Source organism: Pangasianodon hypophthalmus, chromosome 8 (assembly GCF_027358585.1).
Source record: "Pangasianodon hypophthalmus isolate fPanHyp1 chromosome 8, fPanHyp1.pri, whole genome shotgun sequence".
Taxonomy (NCBI): domain Eukaryota; kingdom Metazoa; phylum Chordata; class Actinopteri; order Siluriformes; family Pangasiidae; genus Pangasianodon; species Pangasianodon hypophthalmus.
In genome coordinates, this window is record NC_069717.1 from 29,925,298 (window position 1) to 29,952,546 (window position 27,249).

Consider the following 27,249-nt stretch of genomic DNA (forward strand, 5'->3'; position numbering starts at 1 on the left):
TTAAATTCTGACTAGAGAAGTGCTGATAAATTATAATAAAATCATTTATATAAAGAGGGCGGGTCAGAGTACTGAGTACAGACCGTTCTAATTCAGCTGACATCTGTCCATACACAGAACTATAGAATAAAACAGAAGTATAGAATAGTATAGAAGTATAGAATAGTACAGAAGTATAGAATAAAACAAGTATAGAATAAAACAGAAGTATAGAATAGTATAGAAGTATAGAATAAAACAGAAGTATAGAATAGTATAGAAGTATAGAATAGTACAGAAGTATAGAATAAAACAAGTATAGAATAAAACAGAAGTATAGAATAGTATAGAAGTATAGAATAGTACAGAAGTATAGAGTAATACAGAACTATAGAATAGTACAGAACTATAGAATAGTACAGAAGTAAAGAATAGTACAGAAGTATAGAATAAAACAGAAGTATAGAATAGTATAGAAGTATAGAATAAAACAGAAGTATATATAGAATAGAGGTAGAAGTTCACTAGTACTTTAAAGAGTTAATGACATTATGCATAATAAAGGCGTGTTTGAATAGAAATAAAGGAGCCGGTTTGGACACTGTCTGTCTCACACACACACACACACACACACACACACACACACACACACACACACACACACACACACACATAGGAAAAAACACAGTAACGTGCAGAACAAGAAAACAGAAGGCGCAGATCGCTAGAACTGACTGTCAAAACAGCGCTGGACTACATTACCCATAATTCCACATCGCGGACATCACGGCAGCGCGGTGCATTGTGGGTGGTCCGGTTTGTAGTTTTTGACCTGACAGCACGGCGCGGTGTCTAAAGCAAGGAAACAACTGTCAGTTAGTTTTCCAGAGAGAGAAAGAGAGAGAGAAAGAGAGAGAGACTCTCTGTTATGCCCCGACATCGACGATTTAACTGCGATTCTCGGTTAAAGGGGAAACTCTGAGTCGGAGTAAGAAGTTTGTAAGAAGCGGAAGCTGGCTGGAGAATGAGTTTAAACGAGCACTCTCTGCAGGCTCTGTCATGGAGAAAGCTGTATCTGAGCCGAGCGAAGCTGAAGGCCACCAGCAGGACCTCAGCTCTGCTCTCCGGCTTCGCCATGGTGAGCTTCACACTTCTCCATAACACCTCAGCAACCTTCTGCCACAGGAGAAGCTCCAGCCTGAGCAGCACAACAGCTCTGCTCATGCTTCACTAACCCCTTCATTATGCTCTGCCTGATCAGCCTGGCTTTCCTTCTTTCTTTCTCTTTCTTCCTTTCTTTCTGTCTGTCTGTCTTATTACTGATATTTTTGGGGGAATAAAGTAAACTTTTGAGTTTCTAACATAATTAAGTGACAGCGAGAGACTGAAAATAACAAGTGCTTTTCCTTCTTTAACTCTATTATTATTATTATTATTATTATTATTATTATTATTGTTATTATTATTATTATTATTATTATTGAAAGTAATTCATGTTCCTGTTCCACCAACATTATATCCAGAAAAAAGTGCAAAATAGTTTCAGAGGATTTTAATTTTATAGTTTGTCACAATCCAATGTTTTGATGACTCATCCTGTACTAGTGTTGTCGTTGTCCAATTAAAGGCTCCGTACAGTGTGTATGCCCCGCCCCTGGGGGCGTGTCTTGGTCTACAGTAGTGGCTCATTAGCAGTAAATGAGATTCGTCTTCATGCGCACTATTCCTTTCTCCACCTGAGAATAAATGGGTGGAGTTTATTCACGTGGAAAAGGGCGGGGTTTGTGTGAGTTGGTGGTCATGTGACTTTTCAGAAGCGTGTTTTTTCCGACTCGGAGCTGTTCAATGTCGGAACGTGGCTCATTAGACTGATGGAGAATTTCGTTTTTATTCCCGTCTCCATCTGTAAGAGTCAGTGATATCATTTTACCTCCCACTCAGACACGTCATGTCTTCCGCTGACGACCCCGCGGCTCTCCGTCACTGTCGGCAACGCTGACGCTCGACCTCGACTCAAACACACGTGGCGTCTTGTCGCCTGGGATTAAAGTCGTCCTGGTTAAAGTGGACAGGAGTGAGTGGGAAATCCTCCATAGCTGAAAAAACCCTTGCGTTATTAACTCTTCACCGTTCAACGTATTCAGCTAGCGTGCTAAGATACTCTAGGGCGGGGGCGTGGCATGGCGTATCTTGAACGCTGTTGGCTATCGAGTAAATCAGTCCAGCATTTCAACACGCTGTCAGTCTGACTTCCTGTTTCAAAAGGAAATACGTCAAAATCAAATCGGAATCAAATCAGGGCTCGTGAGACGTTTCATGGGGAGTTTAAGTCTTTCTCAGGTGAAGAGACAGGAGACATTTATTATGTTTTCAATTTTTTTAATATTGTTGTATGATACTTAATGATACTCATTATTTTTTACATTTTTAGACAGTTGAATAGTGTGGTGTGTTCATGCGTCAGTGTGTGTGTGTGTGTGTGTGTGTGTGTGTGTGTGTGTGTGTGTTTAATACAAATTTCATATTTGGTAAAATATTTATTTATCTACTTATTACACATATTTCTGTTGTGTGTGTGTGTGTGTGTGTGTGTGTGTGGGTGTGTGTGTACGTGTTCATTCCTAACATCTTGCCCTAACAAGACTTCCATACAGTCCTGGACATTATCGTTGGACATATCGTAGTTTATTCTCTCTTAATTAACATGTCTGTTTATTCACCTGCTCAGATTTCACTCCTTCACTCATAGATTTAACTGTAGAACAACATCATGCTCCTGTTCTGATGAAATCTTAAAACTTGTGGATCTGAGAACAATAATATAGTATAATATACTATTATAAACCACACTGCTGCTGAATTCTGGATTGTGATTGGTCAGAAGGTGTTGATTAGTTTTCTATAACAGCAGCTCTGACAGGAGTGCAGTCAGTACAGTCTGCATCATTAACTCTCTCACACACACACACACACACACACACACAGAGAGAGAGGAACAGGACGCCGTAGGAGGTGACACTTCGCCAACTCATCCAACTGATAAGTGACTTTCATCTGAAACCTCCTGCTTCTGTGGAAACTACGCTTCTTTCCTTACACTGCACCCAGACATAGGCAGGGTGCCAATACTTTAATGAAAATAGAGACACTGCTATAATACAAAATACAACAAACCTGCACAGAGTCGTGGTGTTTCTGCACAGAAGCAGAGAGACATCAGATTAACAGTGTACATGAGCTGAGTAATCTGATTATTCTGTATTAGACTTTATCTGATGATAGAGAGAGAGAGAGGGATAGAGAGAGAGAGAGAGAGAGAAAGGATAGAGAGAGAAAGGGACAGAGAGAGAGAGAGAGAAAGGATAGAGAGAGAAAGGGAGAGAGAGAAAGAGAGAAAGGGATAGAGAGAGGGAGAGAGAGAGAGAGAGAAAGGATAGAGAGAGAAAGGGATAGAGAGAGAGAGAGAGAGGGATAGAGAGAGAAAGGGAGAGAGAGAAAGAGAGAAAGGGATAGAGAGAGGGAGAGAGAGAGAGAGAGAGAGGATAGAGAGAGAAAGGGAGAGAGAGAAAGAGAGAAAGGGATAGAGAGAGGGAGAGAGAGAAAGGGAGGAGAGAGAGCATGAGAGAGAGAAAGGGATAGAGAGAGAGAGAAAGGGATAGAGAGAGAGAGAAAGGGAGGAGAGAGTGTTTAATGTGATTCTCGCTCAACCGTTTAACACTGAGCAAAGTGCTGGGGGGAAACTTGGCTGTGTGTATGTGTGAGTGTGTGTGTGTGTGAGTGTGTATGTGTGTGTATATGTGTGTATGTGTGTGTGTGTGTGTGTGTGTGTGTGTGTATATGCTGATGTTATGGCACTTTCAGAACTCACGCCTCGGAGCTGTCGTCCTCACGTCCATGTGAGAGTGTGTGAGCAGCGGAATCATTCCCGATGTCTCTATATACACAGCACCTTATATGGACCTCTTCCACATCTCACACACACACACACACACACACACACACACACACACACATATACAGAAATACACACACACACACATATATACACAAAAACGCGCACATACAGAAACTCACACATGCACACACACACATATATATATACAAAAACATACACACACATTTATACAGAAATGTATATACACATATGTATATATATACACACACACTTCAGTTCTCAGAAACACACACATATATACATACATATATATATATATATATATATATATACACATAAATGCACACATACACAAACTCACACATGCACACACACACATATATATATATATATATATATATATATACATACACATACAAACACTTCAGTTGTCAGAAAAACACATACTGGCACCAAGACGTTAGCAGCAGATCCTTTAAGTCCTGTAAGTTGTGAGGTGGGGCCTCCATGGATTGGTCTTGTTTGTCCAGCACAGATGCTCGATTGAGATCTGGGGAATTTGGAGGCCAAGTCAACACCTTGAACTCTTTGTCATGTTCCTTAAACCGTTCCTGAACAGTTTCTGCAGTGTGTCAGGGAGCATCATCCTGCTGAAAGAGGCCACTGACATTAGGGAACACAGTTGCCATGAAGGGGTGTAACTCGGTCTGCAGCAATGTTTAGGTAGGTGGTACGTGTCAAAGTAACATCCACATGAAGGCCAGGACCCGAGGTTTCCCAGCAGAACATTGCCCAGACCATCACACTGCCTCCACCAGCTCGCCTTCTTCCCATAGTGCATCCTGGTGCCATCTCTTCCCCAGGTAAGCGACACACACACACACACACACACACGCACCCGGCCGTCCACATGATGTAAAAGAAAATGTGCTTCATCAGACCAGGCCACCTTCTTCCATTGCTCCATGGTCCAGTTCTGATGCTCATGTGCCCATTGTAGGAGCTTTGGGTGGTGGACAGGGTCAGCATGGGCTCTCTGACCGCTCTGCAGCTACGCAGCTCCATACGCAGCAAGCTGCACTGCACTGTGTGTTCTGACTCCTTTCTATCAGAGCAGCTTTAACGTTTCAGCAGTTTGTGCTACAGTAGATCTTCTGTGGGATCGGAGCAGACGGACCTTCACTCCCCACGTGCATCAGTGAGCCTTGGGAGCCCATGATCCTGTCGCTGGGTCACCGGTTGTTCTTCTTTGGACCACTTTTGGTAGGTTCTAACCACTGCACACCGGGAACACCCCACAAGGCCTGCTGCTCTGGAGATGCTCTGACCCAGTCGTCTAGCCATCACAATCTGGCTCTTGTCAGAGTCACTCAGATCCTTACACTTGCCCATTTTTCCTGCTTCCAACACATCAACTTCAAGAACTGACTGTTCACTTGCTGCCTGATAAATCCCACCACTGTAATGAGATAATCAGTGATATTCATGTCACCTGTCAGTGGTTTATATATATATAAGTGTGTGTGTGTATCTGAGTGTATAAGTGTGGGTGTGTATCTGTGTGTGTGTGTGTGTGTGTATCAGTGTGTGTGTGTGTGTGTGTGTGTGTGTGTGTGTGTGTGTGTATCAGTGTGTGTGGGGTGTTTCCTCTCAGTGCAGTTTTAAGGCCGGAGACAGGAAGCTGGCCGTCTCTCTGTGGGTTTAACTTCCTCTACCCAATGAAGAAACAAACCCTCGTCACGAGTGACCCAGTTACTGTAGAGTCACGCTGGATTATGGAAAAAACTAATGCAAATAAGACATTTTTTATTTTATTATTTTTGGATTTTTTAAAATTCTTATAAAAAGACATTTTATATCAGATTGTGTCATACAGCCTCCTCACCGGAATGTTTCTGTAATGTCATGTTGTTGTTTATTTATGTTACTGTGGTGTTTACATCACTTTTGTGTTTATTTACTCTCACTGTCCACATTATTAGGAACACTTCATGCAGTTATCTAATCAGCCAATCAGCCACATACAGTAACTCAGTCACTCTTTACAACTGTGGTGAGCAGAAAAGCATCTCAGAACGCACAAAACAGTGTGGGTGAGTCTGTGCCCATGAGAGCCTCAGATTCCTGTTCCTGGCTGACAGGAGAGGAACCTGATGTGGTCTTCTGCTCTTGTAGCTCATCCACCTCAAGGTTCGATGTGTTGTGCATGTTGAGATGCTTTTCTGCTCACCATGTTTGTAAAGAGTGATTATTTGAGTTACTATATTCTTCCTGGCAGCTTGACGCAATCTGGCCATTTTTCTCTGACCCTCTCTCAACAACGAGATGTTTCCACCAACAGAACTTTTACTCACAGGATGTTTTTTGTTTTTCGCACCATTCTGTGTAAACTCTAGAGACTGTTGTGTGTGAAAATTCCAGGAGATCAGCAGGTTCTGAAAAACTCAAACCAGGCCTTCTGGAACCAACAATCATGCCATGACAATTAAAGTCACAGAGATCACACTTTTTCTTCATTCTGATGTTTGATGTGAACATTAACTGAAGCTCTTGACCTGCATCTGCATGAGTTTATACATTGTGCTGCTGCCACGTGATTGGCTGATTGGATAATTACCATGTTGTTGAGTTTATTCACGTTGCCGTGGTGTTGTTGTGTCCAGGTGGCGATGGTGGAGGTGCAGTTGGAGCGGGATTACGAGTACCCGCCCCTCCTCCTGATCGCGTTCAGCGCCTGCACCACCGTGTTGGTTGCGGTCCACCTCTTCGCTCTGATGATCAGCACCTGCATCCTGCCCAACATCGAGGCCGTGAGTAACGTGCACAACCTGAACTCGGTGAAGGAGTCTCCTCACGAGCGCATGCACCGCCACGTGGAGCTCGCCTGGGCCTTCTCCACCGTCATCGGCACCTTCCTGTTCCTCGCCGAGGTCCTGCTGCTCTGCTGGGTCAAGTTCCTCCCGCAGAAAATGGTGCAGACATCCAAGAACGGAGAGACCAACACGCCAGCCGCTAACTCCACCGGGATCAGCGCCGGGGAGGCCGCCGCCTACGCCTCCACCTGCATCATCGTCCCCTGCGGCCTCGTCTTCATCATCTTCGCCGTCCATTTTTACCGCTCGCTCGTCAGCCACAAAACCGACCGGCAGTTTCAGGAACTCGAGGAGCTTTCCAACATCACCAGGCTTCAGAACCAACTCGACAATCGAGCGGAGGCGCCCAACCTCCAAAACGCTCCTGCGCTCTTCCCCTGAACTCTCACCATGGCAACGGGATCGCGAATTAGCATAGCGCTAGTGTCAGCCAAGCAAATGTCACGTTAATGTTTTTATAAACGATGCCAAGTTTTTATAGAGACTCGTTACGCTAAAAGAATCGACTCTCTTCTTCTTCTTCTTCCTTGTGACATTTTTCTGTTAAAGTTTTGGTTTCAGAAGTGGGCGGGGCTCTATAAAGTAGGAGCTAGCTTACATCATCATCATCATCAAGTTAGCTATCTGTAATTACTTTGTTTAGGTAAAGTTATGTAGCTAGCAATAGTGAGGCTAGATTTTTACATCCAAGTGTAATGCTATTGTCCAAACTATGTTATAGTCGCAGTATCACAGTAACTGTTGCCATGGATGATGGATAGCTAACTTTAGCCCTAGATGCTAGCTAGCATTATCATTCTGGTATCATGTTCTTGCTGAGGTAAAGGAAATGAACGTTGATGTACAGGAGGCCAAATCAGAGTTTTGCTGATTAAAGTTGTGTAAATTTGGTCGATGTTGCTGAAAATGCTTTATATAATGCGAGTCACTAATCGCTAATGAGCTCGTTAACGCTACGCCGGAAGAGAAGAATTAGCTCAGTCGTTAAATGGAGACGTCAGACATCCACTTTTTATGTCTGCTGTTTTTCTTAAAACTTTCTTAAAGATAAGTGTGCGCGTAAAGTGAAGTTTCGATACATCATGGCATCCAGAGATGCGCCCAAATTCATGCTAATCAGCTATCGTCAAAATTTTAATCATATATATATATATATATATATATATATATATATATATATATATATATATATATCAGATACCCAAAAGCATTTTTTAAAAACTAATTAGCTATCCGAAAGATTTTTACGCATTCATGCTAATTAGCAATCCAATAAAATAAAAAAACTCATGCGAATCTGCTAAGCAAAAACTTGCTAATCATGCTAATTATCTGTTTGAATATTTTTGAAATTCATGCTAATGCGCTAACCAAAAGTAACCACAGGGTTTTTATAAAAACATTGCATTTGCTTTTTTGTGCCTTATTTTTATATATTTTATTTTATTTAGTTTTTTTGCCACAGTGCTGCTACTAATGGGTCCGAGTTTTATCGCTAAAAACCGAAACTAGCCGCTAAATTAGCCGGTGATGCTAACGAGTTCAAGATGATTACGGTAAAAAGCGACGTGGATGAAATAAACAGTAAAATGATAAAGAAACTAAAACACAGTGTTTAATGAAACAGTGTTAATTTAAACTTTTATAATAATTTCATTCTGTTCATGAACTTTAACCTTAACTGCAATTTTATAGAATGTGATTTACGATTAATTTAAAATAAGCGATTTTTATTAATCATATAAACACACATATACACACGCACTCATACACACACAAACTCTCACACACACACACACACACACACACACACACACACAAACTCACACACACACACACACACACACACACACTCTCACACACACACACACACACACACACGCTCTCTCTCACACACACACACACACACACACACACACTCTCACACACACACACACACACACGCACGCTCTCTCTCTCTCACACACACACACACACACACACACACACACACACACAAACTCACACACACACACACACACACACACACACACACTCTCACACACACACACACACACACACACACACGCTCTCTCTCACACACACACACACACACACACACACGAGCGTTTTTATTATTATTATTATTGTGTATTATTTCTGATTAATATTCGCTAATGATGAGTTTATATTTAAATATATTTTATTATATTTATCAGGATCTGAATGTAAAGTTAATGAATATTTTGACAGATTATGAGAAACTTTTTAATAAATAAATATGAAGTGGGATTAGTGCAGATTATTATAAGATTATTAGAAGCTAAAGATGAATAAATCTATAATAATTTTTTAATAATAATATAATAAATAAAGGTTTTACGTGGTGTGAAATTAGAGACGCATCAAAGCCGCGGGATTACTGACATCCGAGTTTCATTCATGAATATGTATGAGAGTGGGCGGAGCTAACAAGCTCACTTTAGTATTTTTTCTTGTAATTAAAGATAATTTCTGCATGTTGCGTTTAGACGTGTGTTTACGAAAACGTTGTAATTAAAAATAAATATATTTAAAAATAAATAAATTTCTGGAATAAAAACAATCAGAGATTAAAGTTTATAAAGTGAATTATTTAATCGTTTACACTCTTATTAAACCTCGGCCATGTTTATAACAAGAACCTGCGCCTTCTGAAGCCCTGTGTTCCAGCCCTGGTTTAGTGCACTTCTTTTAGTGCACTTCTTTTAGTGAGCTTGTTCTGTTGCCCTTGTTTTAGTGCCCTTGTTTTAGTGCCGTTGTTCTAGTGCCCTTGTTCTAGTGCCATTGTTTTACTGCCTTTGTTTTAGTGCACTTGTTTTAGTGCCCTTGTTTTAGTGTACTTGTTTTAGTGCCCTTGTTTTAGTGCCCTTGTTTTACCACTTTTGTTTTAGTGCACTTGTTTTAGTGCCCTTGTTTTAGTGTACTTGTTTTAGTGCCCTTGTTTTAGTGTACTTGTTTTAGTGCCCTTGTTTTAGCACTTTTGTTTTAGTGCACTTGTTCTAGTGCCTTTGGACATTTCGGGTGATGTTTTATTACTTTATTAGCTTCGTATTAAATCGACTCGAGTTGACATCACTGCAGACTTCAGGAGCACAAATTACCCAGAAGTCTTTGCGAGTTCATGGCGTTATTATACCGCTGTTAGCAGTGACGTCAGATTTTTGTTTTATTTTTGGTTTGATACGTTTTGTTTTTTTTTTTAGATCATGCTAACTCGCTAGCAGAATAAAGTCAGAGAGTTGTTTATTTATTTATTTTAAAAGTGAATTTGGATTTAAAGTCTCTCAGAGAACAGGAAGTGGATTTCTGCAGTTTATTTAAAGCAGCGTCACTGTGTTACAGGATCATTTTCACAAAATTATATAAAATTATTCATCAGCGAGTGCGAATGTTAACTAGCTTAGCTTGCTAAGCTGCTAGTTCTTTACAGACAAAGAGTTTTTCTGCTTTTAACCCACGATGTTTGAATCCCACGTTAAAGCCCTGAAGTGTTTTACTCGCTCCCTCTCGCTACGTGCGCGTTAACGACGTGTATAGCGTCAGAACGTGAGGTTTATGAGGCTTCTACAGTGTTTATGTGAATATATTTAACGAGCGTGTGTTTACTGTCACTGCTTTATTTTCTTCAGGAAAAAAATCCAAAAGGTTCTTAATTTTCAGCTCGTATCATTTTTACAGATTCTTTCAGAGCCTTTATTCTAACTTTACACAAATGAATGAATAAAAAGCTTCAGATGAAGCGGGTTATAAAGACGGGACACGCCTTTTCATGCCTTTCATATTTCATTTTTGTTATGTTTTCATGTTTTAAATGTTTCTATATGACAATATTATATCTAATGTGTGTATATTTTATCAAACTTTTATTCTAATAATCACACCAGAGTCTCTGTGATGAATAAACGATGATGGGATGCTGTCGGACTGCTTTTAGAATTTTTTTGATTTTTTCTTACATTTTTTGGATGTTTTTATTACAAGTTGGACTTGTGTAGAAATGTAAGAAACAAAATGAAATAAACTAAAAGTCAGAAATTGTGGTCTCTGATTGGCCAGATACAGAAACTGTCCACTAGAGGGCGTCCTGATCTAACCTCCACTGAAAGTTTCTCCATAAATCACACATTCATTTGTTTATTAATGAATGATCTGAGTTAAAGGGTATGTTGAGTTAATGTTGTTGATTATAACAGCTTTATTTTTCCCTAATTACACTTAATAAATAAACATAAAAAAAGACAATCACACACTACCCTGCTCACAGCAAGTTACAGAACCAGGTCATAACCAGCACGCAGTAAGACCCCCGTCATCCCGACACGGCCGTACGCTACTGCATTACGAGGTGGATGTGGGTTTATTCGTCTTTAATGATCCTTCATTCAGTCGTCATTATCTCCATCACTTACCGCTGTCCAGTTTCCTCTTTTCCTCTTCTTCTTGCTTTCTCCTGCACTTCTTGGCTAACAGATAAGTGCAGTACGTCCTCTTCATTTTCAGGAGTTAAAGCTCACGTGACTCGAGTGTGAAGAGGTGGCGCAGGAGCATAAACGAGTCTTCAGATGAGATAGTGCTCCTACCCCCTGAGATGTTGCTGCGCTTTATTTTAAGATTATTTAAATGATCAGCCCTCAGGGGCCTCTCAGAGTGCAGGGTCCCAAGCAATTACCTGCCCTGTAGATACACCTCTGGCAGAGAGAGAGAGAGAGAGAGAGAGAGAGGAACTTTATAATGGAGGGTCCACTGGAGCGACCATTCCAATGTTCCAATACTTAACAAATCTTTGTCTTCTATGCGTCTGCATGCAGCTCCTTCTCCAGTGACGCCACTCCGTTCTCATAGAAATAAATTAGATTTTCAGCTTTGAACTTCCTGAAGCTCCATCGATGAAGTCTGGCAGCTTCGAGTGATCGGAGCGTCGGCTGGAAACTCGCAGAGATAAAAACCGGTGATTCTCCACTGAGAGATGCACTGAGAGGAGATCTTGAGAACACCAACCTCACAGCTCAGCATTAGAAGTGTGGATTTACCAGGTGACCCGCTCCAACACACTCTACAGCCTTCTCCTGTGCTGTGAAGCCCAAGAGGCCCGTCCTCGCCAACGTATAGCTCCCTCAGCTGTTGGAGAGGTAAGTGCCGCTAAGCTAACTCGCAGCCAACAGAAGCTAACACAAAGGTAATACAAAGCTAGCACGAAGCACACACAGATAGCTTAGAACAAACTCAACGTGTGTGTGACACGGGAAGAAGGATGACTGGAGGCCATTACTGATGGAGGTTTTTTTTAATATGGCCACCATTTATGTTAAAAAAATCTCACCATGTGTGCACACACACTCAAAAAGGTATCCAGATGTTGAAATACTGCCCCTGGTGGTTCGGAGGGTGAAACAGAAATTACAGTAATCACATCTTCATATAGCAGTAAATATTGAGCTTTCATCATGTGAAGGTTTTTTCTTCCTATGCTGAAATTACAGTCTGTTTTATTCACACTCTATTTTACACTTTAAAAACTGATCATGTATTTAACTTTCTTCATCATTCTGCGCTTCTTCGTTTTTACTGAGCTCTCAGTTTCTCTAACGCTGCCTTTGATCTAATAAATGTTTTCTCTCATAAGCTATCACTGTAGGGAAAAATCATAAACCACAAATCAGCTAATGGTTATAAAAATACATGGACAGTTAAAATACAGTTAATAAATGCAGTTCAGAAGTCTGGACCAGGTGAGAATTTGCAGGACCCATGATCATATATACCTGCTTATTAGGTATTTACTGGCTATCACACTTAACAAAAAAGGTAGTCTAGTTCTACAACATTCACATAAACCGGTTCTGTTCTAAAACAGAGCAATCTCTCTCGTTTCATTAAATAAGTTTCATTACGATCAAGAAGAATGACTTCCCTCAAGAAGAGACGATAAGCCTGTTCAGTTCCTGCTGAGTTCCTGTTCAGTTCCTGCTCTGTTCCTGCTCAGTTCCTGCTCTGTTCCTGCTCAGTTCCTGCTCAGTTCCTAAACAATCAAATGATTACATTTTAATACAGGATCCAGTAATCAGACATGAAGTCCAGGCTAAGGTCCAACTAAACGCAGATACCAGTAGCTAACCAATAAATCTTGCTTCCTGAAAAAACCTTAAACCTTTAGTGAGTAAAATTGCAGTACATTGTCATCTGAACCTAAAATAAACTAATAATAACCAAATAACTGAAACGCAACTATCCTGTACAGTGTTTTCATTAAAAGATCTTCTGTACAGCGTATCCAAAAAGTCAGGGACCAAGGAGAGTAAAACTGCATGCACTTAATTTTATATTTATTACGTGTTTGTTACATACGCTCTATATATTCAGCCTTACGCTCAGCGCTTTATCTCAGCCACTGTAGCATGATTTTATTGATTTTTGCTTAACATATGAGGATGGACACATTTGCTGAACATATTCGCATCGGTTTCTGCTTTTCTGACACGCTGTTTGCTGAATATTCCCCTGTATCTCATGACTATAAACTCGGACCGTGACGATCAGAGCATTCTCTTCACAGGATCAGATTAACAGTCCGAGGCTAAGATCAGATCACTGATGTTGATATCTGATATCAGATTTTCACCAGATCTGTTTCCAGCACGCCAAGCCTCAAAATGCAAGCAGCTCAAGTGTCACTGTGTTCCAGATGAAGTGCTGAGACTGTGCTGAAACACTGATCGTGTAATTCTGTGTGTGTTTCACTGACGTTCACTGACTCCATGGAAGAAACCGCGCTACACCGCCGGCAGCTAGCAGAGGGCAGCAGCGCCCAAACCCTTCCCTTAACCTTTATTACACCAGCCTACCCTGTTTGCGCATTTATTTCTAAGCAAGCAGGGTTTTCACTCTGCGACTGGGTCCACACTGAACCATCCCATAACATTCCAGTCATATGAGAAGTTTGAATAGTTCGTCAGTCTTAAAGAACAAGGAAGTTAAAATGTGTTAATTATGGTGGTTTTACACTTGGCCTGAATACCTGAGTCCTCACCCTGGACAGCCTCTGGGCTTGTTTTGGGGCGAGGCTCAGTATCATCTCTACCAAATCTCTACCAAACTGTGGCTAGGTTCATCTGCTTATTGTTTATTATTTTCCTTTGGTAAGAACACTTAAGCAGCTCAGACTAGTACTTCCTGGATGCACAGCATGTGATCGAGCTGCAATACAAGGAGCCGTTCTCACAGATGTGTGTTTTTCACCTTGTTCTCAGTGCACTTGCGATAATTACAGCGCTCCAGTCGTATGAAAGTCTGCTCTTATATACTGGATCAGTAATCATAACATTCACAGCTGCATTGCAGAAGTAGAAAGAAGAAGTCACATGACAAGAGGAACCAATCACACCACTCAGTGTGCAACACTGAAAGTGGAGAGCTTCCACTCCTGATGTGGACCACGCCATGGTTTGGTTAAAGTGAAGCACCAGACCACAGCTTCGGACCCATGCGCTGGGGTGCTGATCTCTCGAGCTGAACACTAGCTGCAAAATGCACCACAGATTTGCAGATCTGCATCCTACACTTAACTTTAAAATCAGTAAAAGATCCAAAAACTCTACATACATCTAATTACTGTATATACAGTGGATATAAAAAGTCTACACACCCCTGTTAAAATGTCAGGTTACTGGTGATGTAAAAAAATGAGACCAAGATAAATCATTTCAGAACTTTTTCCACCTTTAATGTGACCTATAACCTGTACAACTCAACTGAAAAACAAACTGAAATCTTTTAGGGGGAGCGAGTAAAAATAAAAAAATAAAATAATGTGGTTGCATAAGTGTGCACACCCTCTTATAACTGGGGATGTGGCTGTGTTCAGAATTACGCAATCACATTCAAACTCGTTAAATAGGAGTCAGTACACACCTGCCATCATTTAAAGTGCCTCTGATTAACCCCAATTAAAGTTCAGCTTTTCTAGTAGGCTTTAGCAAAAGCCATGGTCCACAGAGAGCTTCCTCAGGATCAGAGGGACCTGATTATTAAAAGGTATCAGTCAGGAGAAGGGTACAAAAGAATTTCCAAGGCATTAGATATACCATGGAACACAGTGAAGACCATCATCATCAAGTGGAAAAAATGTGGCGCAACAGCGACATTACCAAGAACTGGACATCCCTCCAAAATTGATGAAAAGACGAGAAGAAAACTGGTCAGGGAGGCTGCTAAGAGCAACATTAAAGGAGCTGCAGGAATTTCTGGCAAGTACTGGCTGTGTAGTACATGTGACAACAATCTCCCGTATTCTTCATATGTCTGGGCTATGGGGTAGGGTGGCAAGACGGAAGCCTTTTCTTACAAAGAAAAACATCCAAGCCCGGCTAAATTTTGCAAAAACACATTTGAAGTCTCCCAAAAGCACGTGGGAAAATGTGTTATGGTCTGATGAAACCAAGGTTGAACTTTTTGGCTTTTAATTCCAAAAGGTATGTTTGGCACAAAAAGAACACTGCACATCACCAGAAGAACATCATACCCACGGTGAAGCATGGTGGTGGCAGCATCATGCTTTGGGGCTGTTTTTCTTCAGCTGGAACTGGGGCCTTAGTCAAGGTGGAGGAAATTATGAACAGTTCCAAATACCAGTCAATATTGGCACAAAACCTTCAGGCTTCTGCTAGAAAGCTGAAGATGAAGAAGAACTTCATCTTTCAGCATGACAATGACCCAAAGCATACATCCAAATCAACAAAACAATGGCTTCACCAGAAGAAGATTAAAGTTTTGGAATGGCCTAAACCAGAACCCAGACCTGAATCCGACTGAAAATCTGTGGGGTGATCTGAAGAGGCCCGTGCACAGGAGATGCTCTCGCAATCTGACAGATTTGGAGCGTTTCTGCAATGAAGAGTGGGCGAATATCGCCAAGTGAAGATGTGCCATGCTGATAGACTCATACAAGACTGAGTGCTGTAATAAAATCAAAAGGTGCTTCAACAATGTATTAGTTTAAGGGTGTGCACACTTATGCAACCACATTATTTTAGTTTTTTATTTTTACTTGCCCAACCTAAAAGATTTCAGTTTGTTTTTCAGTTGAGGTTATAGGTCACATTAAAGGTGGGAAAATTTCTGAAATGATTTATCTTGGTCTCTTTTTTTTTACATCACAGAAGCCTGGCATTTTAACAGGGGTGTGTAGACTTTTTATATCCACTGTAACTGTAAAAGTGTGTTTTGTAATTGGAGTTGGTGTGAATCAGATGCTCTAGATAAACCTGTCAGGTTCAGGAGGGAGATGCAAGTACAGGCTGGTTTTCAAAAAAATCCAAACAAAACTAAGCCAAGGCAAGAATCAAAAGGACTAACACAGAACAGGTGTGAGTGATCAGATAGTCAAGTGACAGAGTCATGTGATGTGCTGGGGCTGATGGGAAATGCAGTTCATGACATGACAAAATCTTTCAGAAACAGCTTTAATTCTCCCCCAATATGAAGAGATTTACTTAAAAGAAAATCAAACTTTTAGATTTTTCATTTTGCAAAGAAAATCATTTTTTAATTCATTAATCAAAAGATTTTTCTTATAATGTGACAGATATAATTAGCATTAGTATATTATAAGCAAATGTGATGAAATACATGATCAGAATCAGAGAGGATACACAGTAATTATTTAACATTTTATTCTTACATTATTCATACTTTTATTTCTGTTATTGTTCTCTGGTTTACATCCAGGATGCCACAATCACACGGCACAAACACACACTCCACAGACAATTTGGAAATTCAGCCAATCAGCCTACAACACGTGTCTTTGGACTTGGGGGAGGAAACCACAGTACCCCGAGGAAACCCCCAAAGCATGGGGAGAACATGCAAACTCCGTGCATAGGCAGGATTCGAACCCCAACCCCAGAGGTGCGAGGCAAACATGCTAACCCCTGTTCTCTGATTTTATTATTTGCATTAGAGTTTGGATGAACGTCACTGGAGACATTGAAAGCGTTGCTAGTTAACAATTTGAGAATTAAAAAATAATAATAATAACAACCACCATTGCAGTTATGGATTTGAAGCTTCTGAACTCGTCTCTGAAACAGTGCGTTCTGCAAAGACAAACGCAGATGTTACGTCAGTATGCTGGAGAGATGAGGATTAGCTTAAACATTACAGATGCTTTTGTGTGTATGATCTTTGTCTTACCTAAAGATATAGACTGTGACGTTTTTTCCAAAGGACATTCTTGGGGAAAAAACATATAAAAATAAAAAAAAAACATATAAAAACATACATGAACTATGCAATATTAGTTCCCCTTCAGGAACTCGAGCTGCATCGAAACGCTTTGGGAACACGCTGGCGAGACCACGTTCTGAAGCACGTGTGAAATCAGTCCAATGGAGAAGCGTGACGTCACGATCGGGGTGACATGAGCAACTAGGAAGCATAAAGGCGCACCCGGCAAATGCAGATGTTAGCTTTTGCTCTTCAGCGATCTCTCGGGTGGGGATACACACGATTTGTTTGGGAGTGGAGCATGCATGGTTAGCTCTCGAGGGGGCTAGCTGTCACGATTGTGAGTTTCTTCCGCTCCGTGTACTCCGCTCCCACCTGGCCGTCTTTGATGAAAGCGGCCAGGTTCGCGATCCTGCTGGGTCCGGTCCCGCTGTTGCCGAGGCACAGCGGAAACTGTTATTGTGGGGATCGCAAGTGGATTTAGCGGAGGATCCGAGATGGGCTTGTCCTTATCTCGGTCCTCACCCGCTAGATCCACGGCTCCCTCTCAGGGATCGGAAGCCCGCCCCGCGGTTTCTGCCCCCGGAGAGAGAGCCAGGCGTTTCACCTGCCTTCCTCCCAGCAGGTTGACGTGATGAGCGTCGACACAGAGGAGACTGTGGACTCGCTACCACAGTCCCTCACGTATGAGGAGCTCATGGAGGTTGTGACTCGTGCTGTAACCAATCTCAATATCGATTGGCCAGCCAAGAAGCAGGACGCTCATCCCAAAAGCAAGCCGGACGAGCGCTTCCTAGGAGCTAGATCACAACCTTCACAACGGGGCCTTCCGTTTTTCCCAATCTTCACGCCGAGGTGTCGAGATCGTGGGAGAAACCGTATTCATTCCGACTCTTCAGCCCTACAGTTTCGAACTATTCAAACATCACAAGGCTGAATGAGAACGGATACGGGGCGATGCCAGCGGTGGAGCAGACGCTCGCAAGCTGTCTCTCCCCATCTTCAGCATCGTCCCTGAAGGCCCCAAAGCTTCCCACCAGGCCAGTAAGACTGACATCCAGCCTGGTTGGGAAAGCTTATACGGAAGCAAGTCAGGCCGGTGCGTGTCTGCACACCATGGCGGTGTTGCAGGCGTACAAGCCCGACCTGCTAAAGGACCTGGACGAAAGGGAGGAAGGGGAATCCGACGTGGTCGCTGAACTACGTCGGGCCACAGATCTGTTGCTCCGGGCAACCAAAGAAACGACCAGAGCCATTGGCTGTTCAATGGCAGCGATGATGGCCACGGAGCGGCACCCGTGGTTGAATCTGTCCGAGCTTCAAGACAAGGACAGATTCTTCCTGCTGGATGCCCTGCTATCGCCTTCTGGCCTCTTCGGCGGCGCAGTCTCGGTCTCAGTCTTGGTCAGGGTCTTTGAAACAGGTAGCGGATCTGCGGTCCGTTATCCTGTTCAAGAGGACCTCGGCCAAGCGGCCCTGACGCCACCATCAGGGCCCTGGGAGGAGAGGTACACACCTCACTATATGGTGCCCGATCCTCCTCAGTGCCCTCAGGGAGCTACACTGACACCCCTGCCACCTTCGGTGCTTCAGGGCTCAGCGAGCTCCAACGGGCTAATTTCCCAGCTGCCGCCTGGCAACGGTACAGCGCGGGAAAGCTCGTTCCCTCAAGTGAGGGTGGTAGAATGGATAAATCAGTCGCTTCCTGCCAGTCATCTGCTTCAGGACACCGAATTAAAGTCTCTAGCAGATGCCAGTCCCGAGGGGCTGGCATCCTTAGGCCAGCTGACACCCCTGCCACCCCCAGTGCTTCAGGGCTCAGTGGGCTCCAACGAGTGAAATTCCCAACCGCCGCCCGGCAACGGTACGGCACAGGAAAGCTCGTTCTCTCAAGTGAGGGCGCTACAGCAGTCAGGTCGGTTGTTCCCTGCCGGTCATCTGCTTCAGGGCACCGAAGTGGCTCCTCTAGCTGCACCAGAGGCCAGTCTCGAGAGGCTGCTTCCCTTAGTAGACTTTCTGGCAGCGTGGAAACTTCTGCCAAATGTCTCACGATGGGTCCTGCAGACTGTAGAAGGAGGTTACAGAGTTCAGTTTGGTTCTCGTCCGCCTCGCTTCAGCGGGGACATTCCTACACTAGTGGGCCCCGAGCAGGCTCTGGTATTGGAACAAGAAGTAGACACTCTCTTGAGGAAGGAGGCCAAAGAATGTGTTCCTCCTCTCGATAGCGAATCCGGGCTCTACAGCCGCTACTTCATCGTTCCAAAGAAGGATGGGGGGGTGCGTCCATCATGGATCTGCATCTACTGAACTGCGCTATCAAACGGTTTCAGTTCATGATGCTTACTGTCAAACAGATCATGTCTCAGATCAGGTCCGAGGACTGGTTTGTTATGATAGATCTCAAGGAAGCATACTTCCACGTATCCATCCTTCCTCAACACAGGATGTTCCTTAGGTTTGCTTTTGGGGGTGAAGCATACCAGTATCGGGTTCTTCCGTTCGGCCTGTCACTTTCACCCCGCACTTTCGCCAAGTGTGTGGATGCTGCCCTGGCTCCGTTGTGACTCCAGGGCATCTGCATACTGAATTACATCGACGATTGGTTGATTCTAGCTCAGTCAGAGCAGATGGCAGCTCGGGATCGAGATGTTGTTCTCGCCCATATGAAAGAGCTGGGGTTACGACTAAATGCCAAGAAAAGTGTGCTTTCTCCACCTACAGAGGACCACTTATCTGGGCTTGGTGTGGGATTTGACAACGATGCAGGCGCAGTTGTCTCCTGCTCATATTGAAGCGATTCTCACAGCCGTGAGGAGAGTGAGAGAAGGCCAGTCACTCACTGTCAAACAGTTTCAGAGACTGTTGGGTCTGATGGCAGCTGCGTCCAACGTGATACCTTTTGGCCTGCTGTACATGAGACCCTTGCAGTTGTGGCTCAGGGCCAAGGGGTTTTCCCAGAGGGGGGAACCCGCTTTGCGTGATCAAGGTCACGCTGTGATGCTTACGTGCCTTAGACATGTGGAAGAAACCTTGGTTCCTGTCATAAGGCCCGGTGCTTGTCATCTTGTAACGCTAACGACAGACACCTCCCTCACGAGCTGGGGAGCGGTCATGAGTGGCCGCTCTGCCCAGGATCTGTGGGAAGGCCATCATCTCACGTGGCTGCAGGCCATCATCTCACGTAAACTGCAGACATCCATCGAGACAGGGGCTGAGGCCTGAGGTGTGGAGGCTTCACCCCGAGGTGGTGGAGCTCCTCTGGAGGGAGTTCGGCCAGGCGGAAGTGGATCTATTTGTGTCAAAGGAAACGACACACTGTCCGCTCTGTTTCTCCCTCACGCATCCAGCTCTGTTTGGGCTGGATGCCATGGTGCAGACATGGCCGAGGCTTTGTCTGTATGCTTTTCCCCTGATCGCTCTGCTCCCAGGAGTTCTGGAGAGAGTACGCCGGTACGGGGTCCGTCTTCTGCTAGTAGCCCCATTCTGGCTGGCCCGAGTATGGTTCTCTGACCTTTTGTCCCTCCTCTCTCAGGCGGGAGGCACCATCTTTCACCCCTGCCCGGAGTTATGGAAGCTGTGGGCGTGGCCCCTGAGGGGGCACAGCTCCTAGCATCTGGTCTCTCAACTGAGGTTGTTGAGACCATACTCCAGTCCAGAGCTCCCGCCACGAGGAAACTGTACGCCTTGAAGTGGAAACTTCTCATTTCTTGGTGCAGACAGCAAATGCAAGACCCAGTCAACTGCCCAGTTGGTACAGTTCTGGAGTTTCTGCAGGAGCGCTTCTCCGCAGGGTTATCTCCCTCCATTCTGAAGGTTTACGTTTCGGCCATAGCTGCTTACCACACCCTTCTAGGTGGTCAGTCATTGGGGAGACACCCGTTCATTACACTTTTCCTCCGTGGCACCCGGAGGCTGAGGCCAAGGGGTATGGCGGCCTCCAAGGCCTTGTCAGTGGGCATGGCCCTTCAGGACATTTGTGCTACAGCAGGCTGGTCCTCTCCGCACTCATTTGTCCGTTTCTACAATTTGGACCTGGCATCTACCCCAGGGTCCCAAGTTCTCTCGTCTTGATGTGCTCACCAGATACACACCAGAAAGGGAGCAGTGGGCATGGTGCATGGCGCAGTGGGCATTTTCGTTCCCAAAGCGTTTCAACGCAGCTCGAGTTCCTGAAGGGGAACGTCTCTAGGTTATGCATGTAACCATGGTTCCCCGAAGGGAACGATATGCTGCATCTCTCTGCCATACTCTCTGCATCCCTGCAGGACATCCCTGTGTCATGTCCATTTTATCGTGCAGAACTACTAAAACACTCGAGTTATTCTCTCTGTACTGACCTTTGGCTCTCAGCATGTAATAAAGAAATCCAGCGACAGCCAAAAAGATTCCCAGCACCAGGAGAAAAATGCCTATAATCAGCTTGTTCCTCTCAGCCACAGGAAGTGGAGGCTCTGTCAAAGCAACAAGAAATGCAAAAAACAGAACACTGGTTAGGTGGTTTTTAAATCCTTGTAATAAATAATCTCTTGTTTCCATATTGCTCATTTCATTTATTCAAACCTTGCCATGCGTTTCATTCAAACATCAATATTAATATGAATCTGTCTCTAGAACACACTGGACTCCTGATAGTAAAGAATAGCAGAACAGAAGGCAGGTTCTCACCCCAGGTGTGTATGTGTGGTTGTGTTAAGCTCTCGTGCTCCACCATGCAGGAGATGTTCTCTCCAGGTCTCGGTACGTACTCTAGATAAGTGTGGATCTGATAGTACCAGTCTCCATCTGAAAGCTCATCTGTGGAGGAAACACCTTCATTCACAACCTTGCCGTCTCTCAGCCATGACACTTTGACTCCTTTTGGGTGATAATCGTACACAGTGCACATTAACACGGCTGGGAGATTGTCAGACGCAGATCTCAGTGACCTCACTGTGACCTCGGGCTTCACTGAGAAACAAAATAAACAACAAACAATACAAGTAACTCCAAAGTCTATACTGTGTTAGTTTATTTAAAATAGAAAAAATGTAACCGTATGTAAACCTTATTAGAATAAGAGTGTGTATTTTTCTCTAACTCTCAGAAATGTCTCTACCTCTCTTCAGTATGTTTGTAGCGTATTTATCACTGCGATCTTTGCAGAATGTGTACACAGTAGAGTAGAGACTGTTTTTGGGGTCTTGATTCAATGCAGCTGCCTGTATCACTCCATAATCCGTGTATCCAGTGTATTTATCTGTCGTGCTGTTGTACCTCAGGTATTCAAACTTGTTGAAGTACCAAGAGTGAATGAATTCGATGGTGTTCAGATCACGAGTGTAGTAGCACTGGAAGTGCCTTTGTCCATAGTAACCATTTACTGGGGGAAGATAACATATTTAAACATTAAAATCAGAATATAAATAACCATGAGTAAAAAACACAGAGAGTAGAGCACCATACACACTACAGGAATGTATGTCTAGACAACAGAAAGAAAGAAAGAAAGAAAGAAAGGTAAGTAAGTAAGTAAGTAAAAAAGAAAGAAACAAATTAAAGCTGGGAAAAGGTACATGGCAATGCTGGTGTACCAGCAGCACAGATCTCCCGGAGTGGCATGCCTCTGACTACTGCACATGAGAAGGAAATGCTTCTCATGAAGTGACAAGTTATGCCAACGGGCTTAATGCTCAGACTTGTTGACAACGACTACCACCCAATGAGCTAGCTTATCAAAGAGCTGGCTAGGGAAGCACCCAGTGTCCCTTCACTGTAACATACTGTACAAACAGCTGATTGAATGTCTCATTGCTGAAGGAAACTTAACGGGAAGGTGCTAGGTCAACCAAATGGTTCACAAAAGCAGTCAACAAGACTGTAGGCCAGAACTCTGCCACAGGATTACTCCTGAATCATTTGGCCACCAGCACATACAAAGTGTACTTATTGCCAAAGTATGCAGTTCATGTACTCATTTTGTTGAAGTAATTGCCAATAGGAGTACAGTTTTCAAAGAAAACCATTCCAATTCAACATACTGTATGGGCTGCGAAAGGGAGGTCCCAAGTGTGTGGTCCCAAGTTGGAGTGTAACATGTGAATTACACGCCAAGGCGAGGTTATGTTCTCTTCACAAAGCTCATATCCAGCTTATATGCAGCCAGTGAGACACCATCTCTAGTGCTGCCACATGTAGCAATAGCTGGAGATCTCACCTTTTCTAAAAGTTCCTGCAGGAAAGTTAAACCTCTGGCACTGAGCAGGGATCTGGATCTGTCTGATGAAGTGCACACCCCTCACAGAACATTTTCCACTTGAGTGCATACAAGGTGTACTAGGGGCTTTTGAGTTTTCTGCAGTGCTGGCTGTAGCCTATGTCTCCCACTGAAGGCTGAGTGAATAGAAACCCCTGTTTTGCACAGCAGGGTCTAGTTTCTCTATTGCATCTTTGTGAAGGTGGCAATGCATCTCCTAGGACAGAGCATTGACTTTGTTTGGGTCTGTGATCGATGAGGCTATGAGCTCTGAAAACTTTGGGGGGCCACAGGCAGAATTAAAGCCTGTATCCCTGGGACCTTGTCAACAGAGCCCACTGGTCCAAGGTGGTTGCTGCCCAGTGAGCTATGTTTTCGGTTGTGAAGTGTCCCACCAGCAGACCCTGCCCATCATGGGCAAGCTCTGTGGGATTATTTAGAAATGGGGGCCACTTTCTGTAAACCTGAACACATTTGAACGATCACTTGCACATTTGTTAAAAGACCACAAATATGGTTTTGTCCATTTAATGTCTGTTTAGGACTGAGAAGACCCACATGTCTGAGCTACTTAAGAGCTGGGTTGCCATAAAATAGAGGAGCCTTGCCTCCACTCAAATCACTGCTGTATTTCTCTAGACTCTGAACATTGTACTATCCTCATTAAACTTTATAGAGTTGCCTTGCATGCTTTCGGACGTTTCAACTGAGCCAACCATAGCTGGCACCATCAAATGATTACATCGGCTGTGAGCTGCCTGTCTATTTGGCCTAAGTATTCTACTGCCAGAGGTGTGGTTTCAATCAGCCACATAATGGAGAGAGCCACTGTTGTAGACTGGAACAACCATTCCAGAGCGAGCAGCATTTACATTTATGTTTATGGTATTTGTCAGATGCCCTTATCCAGAGCGACTTACAAAAGCGCTTTGAAGTCTCTATCAGTAAATAGAGACTAAGAATACCATCAGTCTAAAAACTCTGTTGAGGAGGTAATATAGTAAGAGAAGCAAACAGACAACACATTTTTTAAGAACTAATTTAAGTGCTTCAGGAAGAGGAAGGTCTTTAGACATCATTTGAAGGCTGCCAGTGACTCAGCTGTTCGGACATCTAGGGAAAGTTCATTCCACCACCTAGGCTCCAGAACAGAGAAGAGTCTTGATGCAGATCTTCCTTGTACCCTGACAGATGGTGGGACCAGTCGAGCAGTGCTAGAGGATCGGAGGGAGTGTGGTGCCGTGCAAGGTGTGATAAGTGCTTTGAGATAAGTGGGTGCTGGTCGGTTTTTGGCTTTGTAGGCGAGCATCAGTGTTTTAAATCTAATGCGGGCAGCTACAGGAAGCCAGTGGAGGGAGCATAGCAATGGGGTGGTGTGGGAGAACTTAGGAAGGTTAAACACCAGTCGTGCAGCTGCATTCTGGATCAATTGCAGAGGATGAATGGAGCTCAGAGGCAGACCTGCCAAGAGTTGCAGTAGTCCAGTCTCGAAATGACAAGGGACTGAACAAGCACCTGTGTGGCCTGTGTGGATAGAAATGGACGAATCCATCTGATGTTATAAAGGAGAAATTGACATGAGTGTGTCAGATTAGCAATGTGAGAGGAGAAGGACAGTTGATTGTCCATGGTTACTCCAATGTTACATGCAGTAACTGAAGGTGAGATCAGAGAATTGTCCAGGGAGATCACAAGATCCTGACATGGGGATGAATCACCTGGGATGAACAGCAGTTCAGTTTTGCTGGGATTAAGTTTCAGCTGATGAGCTGCCATCCATGATGAGATGTCTGCCAGACTAGCCAGACATTTGCATGCAGCGCCTCTTCCGGTGACACCACCAAGGCAGCAATGTGGGCATCAACGGCCAGTATGCCACCCAGACTTGCTCTCTGGCCATCAAACAACAAACAAACAACAAAATATTGCATTCTCGTTCCCTTCTGATGAGAAGTATTCCCTTCTGATTAAACTATTGTTTTAACATGAAGATCCTCCATCTGTTTTGATATAGACTCCAAAATTGGCATTATTGCATATTCTGCTCATGTAATTTCTGATCTAATGAACTCTTCTTAGAGATGATCAGTGCCAAGACATGGAAAACAGAGCTGATGCCCATCTTCAGCCTCCACTGGCCACATACATTGCTCACACAAGCAATTCCCTCAATTCGCCACAAGGAACGTTATTCTGTGGGCTACCACATGGTGATTAGCGCTGTACAAAGTCACAGAATATCTGCATGCACCAGCAGGTGGCTGTGACACTTTGGGAACCCTAATATAGAAGATCCCAGCGAGAATTTGGCTCAGAATTTCCTGAGGGTCCTTTGAGGCAGTTGGTTTGCTCCACAAGATTTGAGCCACAGTTGGCAACTTACAGTTAACTCCCAGTAAGGTGCTGCTGAGAGAAGCTGAGGAGAGACCTCACTTTGTGTTTTTTTTATGAGATTTACAGAACGCCACCATTCTGACCCATATGTGCGAGGTAGTGGAGACCACTAAGCTCATGACTCAGATTTAGAAGTGTGGTCTCAGAATGTGTATATATGCAAGAAGGTCTCCACCCCTGGCAGTCAGGAGGGGTGAAATAGAAATGTAAATTTCTGAATATAACAGGAAATATTAAAATGTCACCATGTGAGACAAGGTCACAAGTTTCACATGCTCTAATTACAATCTGTTCTGTTCGCACGATTTATTTTTTAATCTTTAACACAGTTACTGATCATCTATTTCACTTTCTTCATTATTCTGATCTTATTTATTTTCACTGTGTAAATGACTGCTGAGTGAAAATTCTGATTCTGATCACAAACACATCTGTACTGAGCACTACTGAAAAAAGAATGTATGCTAAATTAAAAAACACAGATTATTAATAAATGTCAGTTATGTTCAGAGTTTACTGAATTTCTGATAGATTTATTCTCACTGCTTACCTGATTTAACTATAAATAAACCCAGCAGCATGCAGAGAAAAGACAGAGCGCACAGCCGCATTGTGTCTCGTTAAACACACACACACACACCTGAATGAGGAAAAACAACACTGCGACTCCAGATAATGAATCACACACTTTATTTTCTCCAGTCACATGTTGCCAAGTGGAATCCCATTTCAAACTCAGTGCACTTAGAACTGCTTCAGTGTCACACTTCAGAAAACAACAATAACTACAGTGTGAATTTCAGAAAAAGGGTTCATCAGTGGGTTCTGTGTGTAGAATAAGGTTCTTAGGATCCTCAAACGCTTCTAGTTTGGAGCACTAGAGTCCAAACTGAATCTGTACAGGATTCCAGCCAATGAACCCTATTCAACCTTTTTTTTCTCAGCGTGTACTCCAGAATCTTTGGAGTACAAAACAAACAAAAACAACACAATACTTAAGATTTTGTGTTTACTTTTCCTCTAACAAGGAAAAATCATTCTGATAAAAACTCCTTATTTTTTCTCTCAAAAATCTGACAAAATGATCAGTATCCATACAGACTATTTGAAATAAATAAAAATATCATCATGTTTAAATTGCCCTCAGTCTCCAGAAACTCTGTCATTGCCTTTGATTTAATGATTGTTTGCACAAATCTTTTCCATCACAATGAGGAAAGACCAAAAACCCTTCTACACAAATCAGGTAATGTATGTAAATAGTACAAAGACAATACTACAATTAAGCACAATAAAAAAATATATATATATGATGGGTGTACTTTACTAGCTGCATCTATCATGGTCCACAAGATCTGCTTAATCTCGTCCCTAAACATTCCATTCAAACCAGTTTTTGTTCCACAGAAACAAAAATAGCCGACTTCCTCATTTCATTTAGACAGTTTCCATTATACTGACACGTCAACAACACCATTCAAGATGAGATAAAAGATCAGATAGACACAGAGACTTGAACAAGTTCCTGCTCTGCTGGAAAACAATTAAAAAAAAATATAAGTTTTAATATGAGCCCAAACAGTCAGGTGGAGTTTTATTCAGTATGTGATCACAATGCAGCAGAATTACCA

General features: G+C 43.2%; 2 protein-coding genes across 2 annotated transcripts; one reads left to right on the plus strand and one right to left on the minus strand.

Annotated features, from left to right (window-relative positions):
• The first annotated feature begins 732 nt into the window (after positions 1 to 732).
• Positions 733 to 10,803, plus strand: orai1a (ORAI calcium release-activated calcium modulator 1a). Its single transcript, XM_026945775.3, has 2 exons — positions 733 to 1,117; positions 6,538 to 10,803. Exons 1-2 carry the CDS (start codon positions 1,004 to 1,006, stop codon positions 7,126 to 7,128), a joined length of 705 nt encoding a protein of 234 aa, XP_026801576.2. The 5' UTR covers positions 733 to 1,003; the 3' UTR covers positions 7,129 to 10,803.
• A 5,509-nt stretch (positions 10,804 to 16,312) lies between these two features.
• On the minus strand, positions 16,313 to 26,294 carry LOC113545992 (class II histocompatibility antigen, B-L beta chain). The gene is made up of 6 exons (XM_026945673.3): positions 26,169 to 26,294; positions 22,088 to 22,351; positions 21,658 to 21,939; positions 21,330 to 21,443; positions 16,960 to 16,998; positions 16,313 to 16,862 (listed from the first exon to the last, which is right to left on the minus strand). The coding sequence occupies exons 1-6, from the start codon at positions 26,227 to 26,229 to the stop codon at positions 16,819 to 16,821; spliced, it is 804 nt and encodes a 267-aa protein (XP_026801474.1). The 5' UTR covers positions 26,230 to 26,294; the 3' UTR covers positions 16,313 to 16,818.
• Positions 26,295 to 27,249: the final 955 nt, after the last annotated feature.